Source organism: Anastrepha ludens, chromosome 4, assembly GCF_028408465.1.
Source record: "Anastrepha ludens isolate Willacy chromosome 4, idAnaLude1.1, whole genome shotgun sequence".
In the NCBI taxonomy this organism is placed as follows: Eukaryota; Metazoa; Arthropoda; class Insecta; order Diptera; family Tephritidae; genus Anastrepha; species Anastrepha ludens.
Window position 1 is genome coordinate 121,784,754 of NC_071500.1, and position 15,077 is coordinate 121,799,830.

Genomic DNA, 15,077 nt, shown 5'->3' on the forward strand with positions numbered 1-15,077 from the left:
ATCGAGGATAGAGATGTAAATTTTCACAAGAGATCAGCTGATTAGGATATTTAAACTATTTTTTTTAAATAACCTATGGCAGCACTCTATTATGATGCGCTAACTTTCCACTGGAATTTGTTTGGCGGGAAAGTCAGAGGCAATTGGAATTGTCATCGGTTATTGTGCTTACTGAAAATTTCGTCATAGACATAACTACACATTTAAGGCAAATAAAAAGCATTTAAAAGTTAAGAAAAGCAGAAAAGAAGTTAACAAACCCGTAGTAAATTTACAGACTGAAAATAAGAAAAGTAGAAACGTTATTTTAGAACGATTTTGCAGCCTCTGTGTCGCTTGCAAGCGCCATGGCAAAAGTACATATTACAAACGTGGTCGTATTGGACAATCCCAGCAGCTTTTTTAATCCCTTTCAGTTTGAGTTAACGTTCGAGTGTATTGAAGAACTGAAAGAGGATCTGGAATGGAAAATGATATATGTTGGTTCTGCTGAGTCAGAGGAGTATGATCAAGTGTTGGATACGATATACGTAGGTCCCGTACCAGAAGGCCGTCACATATTTGTCTTTCAAGCGGATCCTCCCGATGTGACGAAAATTCCAGAACAAGATGCTGTAGGCGTGACGATAGTATTGCTTACTTGCTCGTATCGTGGCCAAGAGTTTGTTCGCGTTGGATATTTCATTAATAATGACTATGCAGACCCCGAAATGCGAGAAAACCCGCCGCCGAAGCCTCTGTTTGATAAACTTACACGTAATATATTAGCAACAAAGCCGCGCATCACCCGCTTCAAAATAAATTGGGATGACGCACCCTCTAATGGACTACTGAACGGTAATGGGCAATTAAATGCGCATGCGATGGACGATAGAGATGACGGCGCTTCGACTTCGGCAGCGGCGGGAGCAATGAGACCTGGATCAAACGGTAATGGGTTTAACAGTGCTGGTTGCGAATCGATGGACACACCAGAAGCAATTTGCGATGATAATAGTCTGAACATGCCAATCGAAAATGGTGTTACTGCACTTAATGAAAATTCGAATTCGCTTGCCATGGAGTGCTAGGATATTTCTAGTTTACCTAAGTCATTCTGTTTATATCATCCTGTTTACAAGTATTTTTGTACCTAATATCTGTCACACCACAACCAATTAGTAATGCATATGCATCGGCCTGGAAATATCTCATTGTTTTTTTCTCAGTTGTCGCTAATTCAGCTTTTTTCGGTTTATAATTTAGGTTTTTTTTTTGCATTTTCGCTAATAGAATTATAGTTTATTGAAGATGTTTAGTAATCTAATAAGCTAATTAATGAAAATTAATTTATAAATATAGACAACTTTAATTATAATTAAAATCTATTTATAATTAAATGTTATCACTTAATATGTATAAAAGAATGTTGTCTCTGCTGAGGGATTGGTACTATGACACATGAATGCACATTTTCTAGAATTAGTTGTTATTGTGTTGTAACATTAATATGCCCTAAAAATTTGTTGGGGAATGCTGATGAAGTAACAATCCTGATGAAGTAACAATCCTTGGCGGGCTGTAAATCCGGGTCGTAGGAACGTGGTGATGGCTGACTAAGAGTGCCGTTATCCTAACAGCAAAAGCTCCTAAACACTTTTTGGAGTTGTTGTATCAGCATAAACATTCCCCATACTTACATACGGGGAATGCTGCTGGAGTTACAGTCCTTGGCCGGATATAAATCCGGGTCGTTTCGGTAACGTAGAACCGACTGTTATGGAAACGGACATTTTTTGGAGTGTTTGTCCTTGCTGATATAAAATCGGGTTATTCCGCATGGAGATCGAGAACTTGGAAACGTTGAAAGGATGGGTTGCCTGTTGAATGGGTTTTATTAATTTCCATCGTTTTATGCATAATGTCGATTCATGATTCAATTATTAAAGGTTTGCTCACTTGTGAAACTCCCTTACAAAAGGTCTCATGATAGAATCATGGATAAAATGTACAGGATGTATTTTACAATTTAGCAGGAAATTAGAGTTGCACATCGTAAACTAGCCCTGTCTAGTGAACCGCTTTTCAGTTGCACAGTGTGAAATTATCATATTAATATTAGAAGCACGAAATGGCTTGTTGACCATTTTTCCAAAAACAGCATTGAGAAGGCGCATTAAGTGAAACAGCACGTTTCCTGGGCTTTACCGATGGATTGGTTAGACGATGGCAATCGGTAACTAAACTGCACTGGCAGGGCCTAGTGAAATGCTGAAACAACAACAGCATTAACCGTAACAGTCAGTTCCCCGTTTTCGAAGCAACCCGGATTTATATCTGGAGTAGAACATTCATGTATGGGGAATGTTTATGATGCTACAACAACGACAGCATATAACGAAGAAAGAGCAAGGACCGTGCAGAGAGAAGTGAGGAGTGTCACCTCGTTTAAATAATATTTAAATACATTAATATTTATCCATATTATTTTGTAATAAAATATTTACACTTTTTAATTCGTTTCCATTTTCTGAAATGATGTGACCGTAGCTTCCAAAAGAATTAGTTTCGATCGAAAGACAAAGGTTAATGATACGCGGAAGAGATGGGCTGACGATGGTTTGATGCTGTAATTTATGGAATTTGCTGGAAGGATCGACTTTAAGGAGAGGCTCATGATTCAATAATAAGAGGTTCTATATTCAAGCAGCTTTCTCGCTTCCACAGGAAAAAATCGTCTTCTTAATTGATAAGAAATGTTGCTCACTCTTCAGTTTTCAGTTATTATACATATATATATACATATATAATTGGCGCGTACACCGTTTTTGAGTGTTTGGCCGAGCTCCTCTTCCTATTTGTGGCGTGCGTCTGAATGTTGTGCCACAAATGGAGGGACCTACAGTTTCAAGCCGATTCAGAACAGCAGACATTTTTATGAGGAGCTTTTTCATGGCAGAAATACAGTCGGAGGTTTACCATTGCCTGCCGAGGGGCGACCGCTATTAGAAAAAACTTTTCCTGAATTTTGGTCTTTCACCGAGATTCGAACCAACGTTCTCTCTCTGAAATCCGAATGGTAGTCACGCACCAACCCATTCGGCTACGGCGGCCGTTATTATACATAGTGGTAATATAATACTAGTTTTTTTCTTAAGATTAGTAAAAGATTTACCAGCAGATAGGGGGCGTCCATAAATTACGTGAGATGTTTAAGGGGGGGGAGGGGGTCGAGTCAAATCTCATCTAATCTTACGTTGGAGAGAGGGGGGGTCTCGGCAAATATCACGCAATTTTTTTTCTGATTGAAACAAAAAAATTGTACATGCTTAAGATTTAATCTCAAGCGTAATCGTATATTCTTTTTTTAATCGCAGTAGTTACGATTTAAGTCTTCTATTGTTAAATTTTTATTACACTTATAACTCTCAGCAATATTGATTACTAGTCTTAACTAGTCGTAAATAAAAGCACGAAGCAAATTTTTTTTCTTTTTACAATAACAATCCAACGCGTTTACATAAAAAACCCACATTTTGAAAAATCTCACGTGAGATTGGGGGATGGGGGAGGGAGTTGAATAAAATCTCACGACATCTCACCAGGGGGGGAGGGAGGTTCAGAAAATTGAAAAAAACACCTCACGTAATTTATGAACGCCCCCATACCTATGAAATGAGACTTTCAGCTATTAGTCCATAGATGCCGCTAGGAGTATTTTTAAACCTTACCAAATGTCTTGTTTTTTTCGTCTGTCATCTGTCAACAATATTCAGTTCATTATTTGTTATGTTTCATACAACAATACATTTTTGTCGCTCTTAAAAATGTCGAATTTCGTGCCTTCAAACTACGATTTGCGGATATCGTTGATTTTCTGTTATCAATTGAAGAAAAACGCTTCTCAAGCTCATCAAATGCTTATAGAAGCTTATGGTGGACATGCTCTAAGTAGAGCACAGTGCTTCAGGTGGTTTGAAAAATTCCGAAATGGTGATTTTAGCGTGGAGAACGAGGACCGTGGCCGGCCACCGAAGAAGTTTGAGGACGCCGAATTGCAAGCATTGTTGGATGAAGATGATGGTTAAGCGCAAGAAATGATGGCAAAGCAGCTGGGAGTGACCCAAAAACCATTTCCAAACGTTTGAAAGACATGGGTATGATTTTAAAGGTCGGAAGATGGGTACCGCATGAACTGACTGAAAGGCAGTAAGAGAACCGAAAAACAACTTGTGAAATGTTGCTCTCCCGGTTCAAAAGGAAATCTTTTTTGCATCGAATCGTTACGGGTGATGAAAAATGGGTGTATTTCTCCAATCCCAAGCGTTAATGATCGTATGGTCCGCCCGGCCGCAAGGCAATGCTGTGTGTTTTCTGGGATCAGCGTGGAATGATTTGGTACGAGCTATTAAAACGAGGTGAAATAGTCGACGGTGCACGCTACCAACGACAATTGACCGATTTGAATAGCGCTATACACCGAAAACGCCCAAAATATGCAGATCGGAGTCACAAAATAATTTTTCTTGATGACAATGCACCGCCACATCGAACAAGAACGACCCGGGAATTGGTGGAGACGTACGATTGGGAACCGCTGGTGCATGCGGCTTACTCACCAGACTTGGCGCCTTCCGTTTATCATTTGTTTGCATCGATGGGCCACGCACTTTCCGAGCAGCGCTTCAATTCTTACGAATAAGCCAAAATGGCTCGATGATTGGTTTGCGGCCAAAGACGGCCAATTTTTTTGGCGCGGCATCCACAAATTGCCTGAGAGATGGGAAAAATGTGTCGCTAGCGATGGCTATTATTTCGAAGATTAAATTTGTAACCCTTTCTTGTTAATAAAAGTTTGAAATTGAAAAAAGTGTCATTTCATAGGTATATACCGTAATAAAAGCGGTACATCCAATACACAAAATAATTGCTTTCGCTTGATGATTTATGCGGAAAAATTGTATCGAAAATATGTATGGCTTCTTATAATGTTATATTTTTGTTTAAATATGTATTTAAACAGGCTTATTATGCCAAACGCAAGTTGTGTCTTATGTCACAAGAAGTGGGCATAAGAAGGCATACAATTTGTTCACGTACTAAAGGAAGAAGGGAAGAAATTAAAAACAAAAAAGTGGATTGAGTCGTGACGCAGCCTTCTAAGTCCTGAAAAGTATGTGTCGTTTATTTCTCCCAAATGGACTTTGGGACCGGGTCTGATCAGAAAAGAGCTAAACTCTTCTAATGCCTGTTAAAGTTTTAAATATTTGAAATAAGCATGTAAAACTGGATTCCGCATTTGCCGCCGCTTGTATTCAAACTGTAAATTTTTATTTTGACTTAGAGCGAACGCTGATTGCCAGATTGCAGCTCTTGAAAAATAATTGCCCAGGGTCAGGGCCAACGCTCAATTTTCACAGAAAGGCAAGTCCGAAAATTAGAGAATAATGGGGAAAAGCACCAATGGATATGTGACGATATTGCATTGGCAATGGCATTGCGTTTGTCTGGACCAAACGCGTACAACTATTTTTACAAGAAAGGTTTCCCTCGCCAAGTTGGAACTAGTGAGAATTTAAGCGCATTTTACGGATTTTTACCAGAAACCGAGTTTGGTTTTTTTCCATTTTTTCTTAATATTGTATACAAAATTTAAGCCCAGCAGACGAAAACTTACGGAGATATAGAACTTTAACTGTAAATGCTGGCGGCTATTTCAGGTTAATATTGTATTAGATGAAGATGTGAAGAAGCTTTTTTAACAAGTGTTTCAAGAAAGATAGGCTCTTATTAAACCGGCGCTAAATATATGACCAAACGTAGTTTTTTCACAAGTTAACTACTTTTTGTTTTTAAATAGTTTTCAATAAATAAATTATAATAATCGTAAACACATACTTCTTCTTCTTAAACATATACAACTTGTATAAATTGAATAGATAATTATTGGTCATTGACTTTTAATGAGATATTTGATCACAAATAACTTTTCAGATAACCCCGTGAACGCATCTTGCTGTGATCTTGCATATAAAATGTAATAAAAGCGGTTTTCCTCTTAGAGTCCCCACGGTAACTATATAGTTTTGAATTTCTCTTCTGTACAGGTTTGACCCAAAAATTTTATTCGAATAAAATACAATCAAAATTGAAATTATTATACATAACATACAATATAAATAAAAAAATAAAAAAAATTTGAGAGATCTTTCAGTTTTAGCACTGATAATAAACGCTTTAGTTAAACTAAGAAAGAATACTTTTATATGCTTTCCTCAATATTACTATTAAAATACCAAATAAAGGGTTTTCCAATAACAGGTGTTATCTATCGCTATCGAGAGATGATTAACGATTTTTTATGGCCGGAATTGGATGGTATTGATCTGGACAACGTTTATTTTCAACAAGACGGCGCTACGTGCCACACAAGCAACGAAACCATTGATCTTTTACGGGAAAAGTTACCGGACCGTGTTATCTCTCGAAGAGGTGATCACAATTGGCTACCGAGATCTTGCGATTTAACACCTTGTCACTTTTTTCTTTGGAGCCACTTGATAGAGAAGGTTTACGCCAACAGCCCAGGGTCCACTCAAAGATGGAATTCGTGAGGCTATCGAGGACATAGAACAGCCACTTTGCAATTCGGTTATAGAAAACTTCATGAAAAGGATATTGTCCTGTAAGCGTGGTCGTGGTGGTCATTTGCCTGATGTTATTTTCCACTATTAACGGCATACCTTCCTCTTTATAATGAAATAAACATCCGATCATTTATATTACAAAATAGCATTTTTCTTTGAATATCAAAATAACACCTCTTATTGGAAAACCCTTTATATTGCAAACTTGCAGGAATTTATGAAACGTGTTTCACCGCTTTTGTTTACTTTGCGTACTATTTATTTCTATTACCTTTCTACTATCATTTTCACAGAGGGCGTCACATTCTTCCCCTTTCTCTTTACTTTCAAAATGCAACAATAGAGTAGTGCCAAATTTTAGTTGTCACTGAATTGACTGAATCATGGTTTCGTGCCTTTTTGCCATCAATCACATCGGTACTGACGGGTTTCATGATTCAATAGGGCTCTTCTTTTCTTGCTAGCGGCGAACCTTACTCGATAACTTTGCTGTTGCTTTCACATGCAAATTGTTCGTCAAGTTAATCGAGCATAGAGAGTGGCGAAGGCGCCTAATAAAAGATTTGCTTAGTAAGACGCTCTCTCTCATTCCCTCTTGACAAATTGGCTCCCTGGCAAAACACTGGATTGTTAAATCTAGAGATTTTGAGTAAAAATGGAGGAAAAGTAAAATTTGTAGGAATAACAATTCGTTTTCAAAATGGTGTGGTTATGAGTAACCACAATTCGCTCTAAAAATGCCGCTGAAGATGACCCTCTCGAAAAATGAAACACAAAATTCGAGAAGATTCTTAATCAGAAAGAGTGCAGTTATGGTCGGAACTAGAACAAATCGAAAAAATGAAAAATTGACAAAAAGGCGCATTTTTGAAAAAAAAGTTCGTAAAATCGGTTTTTTCACTAGTTTTTTAGTTTAAAAAATAGGAAATTATTTAAATAAAATTATGATTCTAGTTCCAACGATAGCGATGCATGTTGTGAACAACATATCCAAATTTCAAGTGATTCGGTTGAATAGTTTTTTTGTTTTCATCCCCGCCGTGCCTAAAAAAGTCGTTTCGAGATAAATGAGTTTAAAGTTTAAGGTATAGGAGCGCGCGGATCGCTCTCTACCTAGCTAATGGGCTGTAGAAGCTATAATATTGGGAATTTCCGCATGAAAATTTCACAGTATATTCTTAAAGTACACTTTCGAAATATCAAAAAAAAAAAAACATAATTTTTTGAAATTTTTAGACCACCGGGTCCCCTTAAATCAGGACATTATTGAGCATTTTTTTGGGACAATGCGTGCAACAACAGTGGATTTTTTTGACAATTTGAGTCCAGTGCATTTGGAATATATTTAGTTTGCGAAAGTACTATAAGGTAAGTAATAACAACCTGCAGCACCGCAAGTTTTGCTACTCGTGGTAACGTGCTCACTGATGAAACCGAGTGGTTTTTACTAATTTACACATCAGTGGAGAATTTAAAAAAAACCTCTTTTACTGATGATGAGGTGATTTTGAACGAATTAACTTTTTGCAACGAGCTAACATTTCTCAAAGAGATACGATAGGGAGATACATATAGTGGGCATGAGGAGGAGATCGAATATACTGTTGGTTTCATTGTAGGAAGCTGAGGTTGACGGAGCATGCTCCCAATTAGCCTTCCTGCCCATGGCTGTATGAAGTGAAGAAGCTTTTTCCAAAACATACAAACAAACTATACATGAATCAAAATGTACACAAAAAACTTCGTGATCAAAAAAGTCCTCTAAATATGATAATAATTCATTTTGTCAAGTAGTTAGGATTGTAAAAAGAATCGGGACTTGGGGGTCAAAACTCCAAACTTACGTCGGCAAAGCACAGTAAAGATTGTTTTTAGTAAATTCAATTTATGATGAATCCATCTCTTCTATGAAAGAATTCTTTAGGACCCTATTTTACTTAGTTATATTACCATAATAGCTTCATATTGGTGAAACTTCGCGTTCGGGTTTAAATTAAAAAATTAGTTCGAAAAATATTGTCTTAGATTAAGTGAAACAGTTTTTTGTGTTAATATCAGATTTGGCAATTTCCGCTAATAAATATAGTGCGTGACTATCATTCGGAAGAGCGTACGTTCGAATCTCCGTACATGAAACACCAAAATGATTGAACAAGTTTTTTCTAATAGCAGTCGCCCTTCGGCAGGCCATGGCGAATTTCCCAGTGTATTTCTGCTATGAAAAAGCTCCTCATACAAAATATCTGCCGTTCGGAGTCGGTTTAAAACTGTAGGTCCCCTTCATTTGCGGAACAACATCAAGACGTGCCTAATATGCTGTTTCACCAGTGTCGTTTTGTAGACAAAAACTTTGTAAATTACAGGTGTCTAATAAGGCTCTTGCTACCTTAACTGACACTTCTGCCAAAGGTTCTGATATATCGTCTCCACCTTCATCGTTGCTCTTTTCATTCGTATCTGTCGCAGATAAAATTTCGCCATCGCTTTTCTTCTCACCTTCTTCTATTTTTTCAATAAATTTCTTCTTTTCAGCAATCGTCAATTTATACTTTTTAGGACTAATATTTAATACAAATTTTTAATCTGTATACCAACGAAGCGTTTCGTGAGGAAGCGTGCGTCAAAATGTGCCTATGTTTTAGGTATTTCCAGGGGAGTCCTAAATTCAAAGTTCTTTCTAACACACCAAGAAACTTTGCAAATTTGAATTGTCGAGGGTTTGACCATATGAGTTCGAGTTACCGCGTCGTAGCAATGATTTTTTCGATCGAATTACCGAGTGCATAAAAATTTACATAATTCGAAATATAAAGAGATTTTGTAGGGGACTCGTGATAACTTTGAATTAATGAGAGGTTCAAAATATCGCAGGTTTGAATTAACGATAGTCGACATAAATATGGACATACATATATGAAATATGTATGTATATTTACATTGCCTATAAAATATGTTATCTACATTCAAATATTAATTAAAATTTAAATTAAATTTTTTAAACCGCTTGTTTCCATTTAGGTAAAAACTCTTTTTTGCTAGCACTTTTAGCGAAAGGGATTTAATTTTTACCCCTGCCTCCACCCTCCTTAAAAGCAACCTTTTGTAAGGGAGTGTCAAAACTCTAATGCCACTTTAATAATTGAATCATAGACGGGTTTCTTCTTCAACGAATTTTGAAATTTTCAAAATTAAATGAAAAATATTTAAATTTTTGATGACAATTTATTGAATTTTCTTAAAAAAAATCAATACTATTATACTATTTCTTAGTACAGAATACGTTTTTCTGCTACTCGAAAAAATATGTATTGTTTGTAGTCGTTTAATATTTATTAGTTAAAAAATAATAATTATAATAAAAGGGAAATAAATTAAAACATTTAAAAGAAAATCCTGTCAAAGTTTTATAAAGGGTTTTTCAATAAGGGCGGGTAGATGTTGAAATGGAATAAAATGGCGTTTGCTGTGTGGCACGTAGCGCCGTCCTGCTGGAACCACATGCCGTCTAGGTCCATATGGTTCAATATGGGCCATAAGAAATTGGAAGGACCACCACGTCTACCGAAAAATGGGCGCAATGCGCGCAACTTTTGCGTTAATGAACATTTGAACGTGCTGTTCAATCGTGTAGCTTGCCATGATGATTTGGCATAAACAACTGAATAATAAACAAAAGATTTGACAGATGTCTCCAAAACAAAATCGACCCGCGCCAATTGAAAAACAAATTTAGAAAGCGTGTAATTTTCTTGGGCAATTTTTATTATAATAATTTTTTTAGCATTGCATCTTCAAACAATCCTAACTTCTGCCGCCTTTGAAACTCCATCTCGGAAAATTATCATAGTTAATAGGTATTTTTTAAATATTTTATTGATATTCGGAATATTGAATGAAATTTTGAAAATTAAAAAGTAGAGCTTTCTAAAAACATATTTTGTGAGAAAAATTATGAAGATAATTAAACTAAAATACTATCTGACTTATAACCTTTCCAACGATACCCCATTTATGCAAATCGGATCAGAAAAATTTGACTTTAGCACCTCTAATACCACTTTTTCTGTTTTGCTTCCTCCATAATTTCTGTGAAAAAAATTATAAAACTTTGTTCGTCAGTTTGAGCATGAATCTATTGTAGTTCACGAGTAAAATTTGAGCGAAATGAGCGAAGACCTTTGCAGAAGCTTTTTACATTCAATATGAAATGTGTAAATGATTGTACTTGGCACCATCTTGAAGAATATATTATAATTTTTATGTTAGTTGTTCGTTATAATTAAATTTAAAAAAATGTATTAGAAAAAAATTCTCCGCACAATATTATTTGAAATTGTCAATTATGTGCATGATATTGACCCCATGCAATAAAACTCGAACCAAACAACAGCCTTTTTTAAGCTTATAAATATTAAACACAAAAACAAGCAAATATTTCAATTTTAACAATCCTTTTCTAAGTTGTCAATAACTTAGACGAATAATAAAAATTCTATTAAAAATATAAATAAATTATAATAAAAAATCGCAGAATATTAAAAAAACAAAATTCTAAAATTCTTGTAAATAAAATGAACCAGGATAATAATCTCGGAGGAAATGACGGTGGAATTTGCTGTTCACCAGGATGTCCACCCTGCGATCGGAAACCCATCCCATCAATGTAAGTGTAAGTTTTATGTGTGCTGACAATTCGTAATAAGGGGTTTTCTATAGTGGTAAATCTTATGAAGCACCTTGTACCTCGACCTGCTTGTGCGGGCCGAAAATGTGTAGTATTTTTGGTGAGCATGACCTTAATGCTCCTGGACCAGATCCCAAGGCTTGCAGCCCCCGTAAGTTCGAAAATCCAATTTCCGATTGTTTTTCCTATGCAACTAAATTTGATGCGTTTTAACTCTAGGGAAGTGGAGTAGGGCAAGCAGTAATGCGAATTCTTTGGGTTCACCAGTTGGTGTCTTACAAGCCACCATTGCTATGAAGTCGGACACACCAGATGTACATGCTCATCACTATGCCACATCTTTGGTGGCATTAATGAAAGTCTATACAACACCGGAAAGCCAATGGACTGAAGAAACTTTAGATAAACTTATAGAAGAAGGTCAAGCTTTGCTGACTAAGCAGAAGAGTCAAGAGCATGACTTCGAATCACCAGCGCATATCTATTCTCAATTGGAAAGCCATATCAAGCGATATCATACTGTAGATGGCATCGAATTTCATGTGGAATTAACTGAAAAATTGACGTTAAGCTCGCCATCAAGCGCCGCGGAGGAAGGCCACATACCGGATTTGACAATGGATAATTTCAAAATGGTGATGAAAAAGTTTTTTTCTAAGCATCGATTTTGCCTTATCAAGGTGGCTGGCACTTATAAAATGGTGTGGCGTTCTCGCGGCATCTATTTTGTATTGGACTTATATGGCCGCAAATTAGACGATTTAGAAACGGACAAGGTGAATGGCAAGGCATTGCTGATCTGTCTCAAAGAGCTAGATAATGTAATATATTTGATAAACAATTTGTCTGGCGTTCAACCCACCGATCCGTTCAGTTTGCGGGAACTTAAAATAGTGAAGATGAAAGGGACAGATGGCAAGACGATACGTCGTGACTTTGCTAAGCGCGAACATCAATACCAAGTGATTAACGACGATTATGCTGTGCTGAAAGCGGAAACACATCTCTTACGCAACAGCCGCGATCCAATACGTACGCGTAGCGCTCTGCCAGTAGGTGTGGCAGCTTTGTTAGCCGCCAAGATTGACCATCCAGCTACATGGAATGAGAAAATGGTCGATAGGATAATTTGCTATGGTGTGAATGTCTGCGTCTGTTGCTGGGAACAATGCCTGCAGGCAAAAGAGCCGATCGATATCGAGCGTTTTCCGAATCGCCTTAAAATCGCTCAATTCAAAGCTAGATATACCCTCACACCACGTAAGTTTACCGGCACTTGGAAGTGTGTGCCCAATTTCAAGCAAAGCGAGCTAGAAAGAGCTTTGATTAGTAGTTTTGATGTTGGCGACAACAACTTACTGATCCAAATTGATCAGAATATTTATGCCGTTTTTAAAAAGGAAGAGTTTTTTTATTTATTCGATCCCTACCGCCATCGGGTTGAGGGTTTGCCCCAAGTAGAGGAGGGAGCGGTAGTGAAGAAGAGCGCAACGTTACGAATGTTTAACTCACTGGAAGTATTCTTGAATGTGTTTACTCAGATGCTTTTGGAGACGAACCGCACAACGCAGTTTGCCGTGCACGCACTTAAAATCAATAACATAGAAATGTGGCTACAGGAAGGTATTCCGCCTCCGGAGGAACCAATTCTCAATGAAGATTTTGAGGTGGAGTCGCTTAATGAGACACTTTGCTTTGAGGAAGATGAGACGAAATGCAAACTCGATATGGGCGAAGATGATGAAGAGGAGGAAGATATTACATCCGGTATAGTACAGATGGATATGCCTGATAGAAGTGAGACCGAAGAGTCCGAAGAAGAGTTAGAGGAGGAAGAAGGTGGATTAGAAGATCTTGGCGAGTATGAATCATCTTCCAGTGGTGATGGTCATCGTCATGGTAAGGGAAGAAGAAAGAAGAGCAAAGGGGGAAAGCGAAGAGGTCAAGGAAAAAGTGCCGATGATGATCATGGAAAAGGCAAAAAAAAAGGTAGTAAAGAAAAGGGGCATAAAGGCAAGAAAAAAGGGGAAAAGACAGATAAAGACAATAAGGATAAGAAAGATAAAAAGGGTAAGAAAGATAAAGGCAAGGAGAAAGACAAAGACAAGAAGGACAAAGAAAATAAGGATAAAAAGAAAAAGGGCAAGAAAGGCGAATCGCAAGACGATGAATCAGATATAGAAAAAGATAAGAAGAAAAAAGGTGACAAAGGCAAGAGTGATAGGGAGAAATCAGATAAAGAAAGGTCTGACAAGGAAAAAGCTGAGAAGGAGAGGAAAGATAAGGAGAAAATCGACCAAGATAAAGGTAAAAGCAAAGATGGTCAGGAAAAAGAGAAAACCGCGAACGCAGATGAAGATAAGTCTAAACGCACTGCAAGTGAATTGTCACGCGGTGAGGGTGCTGTTACGCGGAGGGATGGTGATGACCGAGATGGTCGTGACGGCCGTGATGGTCGTGACGATCGTGATAGGCGCGATAAATATGGTGATGACGGAGATCGTTCAAGTAGAGATCGTTATAGTCATACTGGCCGAAGTCAAGACGATCGCCATGGCGGAGCGGACCAAAACGCACTCACATGCAAGCCAAACAGTTATCCAGGCTATTCGTGCGTGGCTTACGATATGGCCGTTGTTGGCTCGGAGAGCGGCACTTATGAGAGCATTTGTAAGCTATTACGTGCCGGCTTCAAATGCGCCGATCGTGTACTCACAATGACATCATGGGGCAATTATGTCGTCTTTCGTGGTCGTACGTGTTATCATAAAATTTATTTCTTGTTCGATGGTTGTACATGTAATTTGAATCGCTTCCGACATCTGGACCTCAATTGTGGTACAGCGGGACTGTTGTGCTTCGAGAACTTGCATGATCTCATTTGCTACATTATTGACTCGCAAAAGATACGTGGTAACTTGAGAAAGAGTCGAAAGAAACTGGTTGACGAAATCTGCCGGCAATATTGCTAAAGTTAAAATCCCAAAATCCTGTGATTTACAAGAATTTGAGACTACGAAAAAATGAGAATAAGAAACTTATAATTATTATAAATATTTATAAATTTATTTGTTTTGTTTTTCTATATAAATGATAATATTTTGTATTATGGATAATAGAAAATTTATGATTGTGTGGCACTAGTTAAAAAGATTGTATGGAAGTTAACTTTGGATTAATTTATTATGTTAGCCAAACGGCACGCCCTAGGCTCACTTATAGAGCGATTGAGATTGACTGAGGATTGTCTATTGTTCTTGTAGCAGTAAAAATCATTCTCAATATATTTTTTGGAATGCTGCTGCAGTGCCACCCTTTGACCGGATAAATTCGGGGCACTCCGGTAGCGTAAAACCGCCTACCGGGCATCGGAGTTTCGGGAATGTTGCCTTTGTAGCAGATCACTAAACTCTGCTAAGCGCAGTGAAGTCCTCTCATTTAACGGTAGACCCCGAATAAGGTCTGTTTCGACAGGGTTTGAAATTGAAATTTGAAAAAGGTGAGCCAAGAAGCACCGAGAGAATGGTAACTCCTAAAACACTCAGGCTGAAAAGCCGATTGCATTCGAAGCTCTGGAAAGTAAAACAGTTGATAGTCAAGGAGGAAAGGAGCGAAGTGATTGAAAGAAAGAGACAGATTCTTTGGCAAACCTGAAAATATACTTAGAAGAAAGTTCGACAGTTTGTGGTTCGGGCTTGTCACAAAAGTCTTTATGTAAATTTCATATATAATCGCTGATCTAATTCAGCCGCCGTAGCCGAATGGGT

General features: G+C 37.5%; 2 protein-coding genes across 2 annotated transcripts; both read left to right on the top strand.

The window, feature by feature from the left end:
• The first annotated feature begins 132 nt into the window (after nucleotides 1–132).
• Nucleotides 133–2,495, top strand: LOC128860926 (histone chaperone asf1). The gene has a single exon (XM_054098722.1). The coding sequence runs from the start codon at nucleotides 348–350 to the stop codon at nucleotides 1,068–1,070; it is 723 nt and encodes a 240-aa protein (XP_053954697.1). The 5' UTR covers nucleotides 133–347; the 3' UTR covers nucleotides 1,071–2,495.
• An 8,602-nt stretch (nucleotides 2,496–11,097) lies between these two features.
• LOC128862433 (uncharacterized) lies at nucleotides 11,098–14,423 on the top strand. The gene is made up of 3 exons (XM_054101042.1): nucleotides 11,098–11,289; nucleotides 11,343–11,461; nucleotides 11,530–14,423. Exons 1-3 carry the CDS (start codon nucleotides 11,198–11,200, stop codon nucleotides 14,280–14,282), a joined length of 2,964 nt encoding a protein of 987 aa, XP_053957017.1. The 5' UTR covers nucleotides 11,098–11,197; the 3' UTR covers nucleotides 14,283–14,423.
• The last annotated feature ends 654 nt before the right edge of the window (nucleotides 14,424–15,077 follow it).

Bases quoted from the DNA above. Each gene is read 5' to 3' on its own strand.
- LOC128860926 (XM_054098722.1), top strand. From the start codon at position 348: ATGGCAAAAGTACATATTACAAACGTGGTCGTATTGGACAATCCCAGC.
- LOC128862433 (XM_054101042.1), top strand. From the start codon at position 11,198: ATGAACCAGGATAATAATCTCGGAGGAAATGACGGTGGAATTTGCTGT. The intron at 11,290-11,342 runs GTAAGTGTAAGT...GGTTTTCTATAG, and splicing joins CGGAAACCCATCCCATCAAT to TGGTAAATCTTATGAAGCAC. The intron at 11,462-11,529 runs GTAAGTTCGAAA...TTTTAACTCTAG, and splicing joins TCCCAAGGCTTGCAGCCCCC to GGAAGTGGAGTAGGGCAAGC.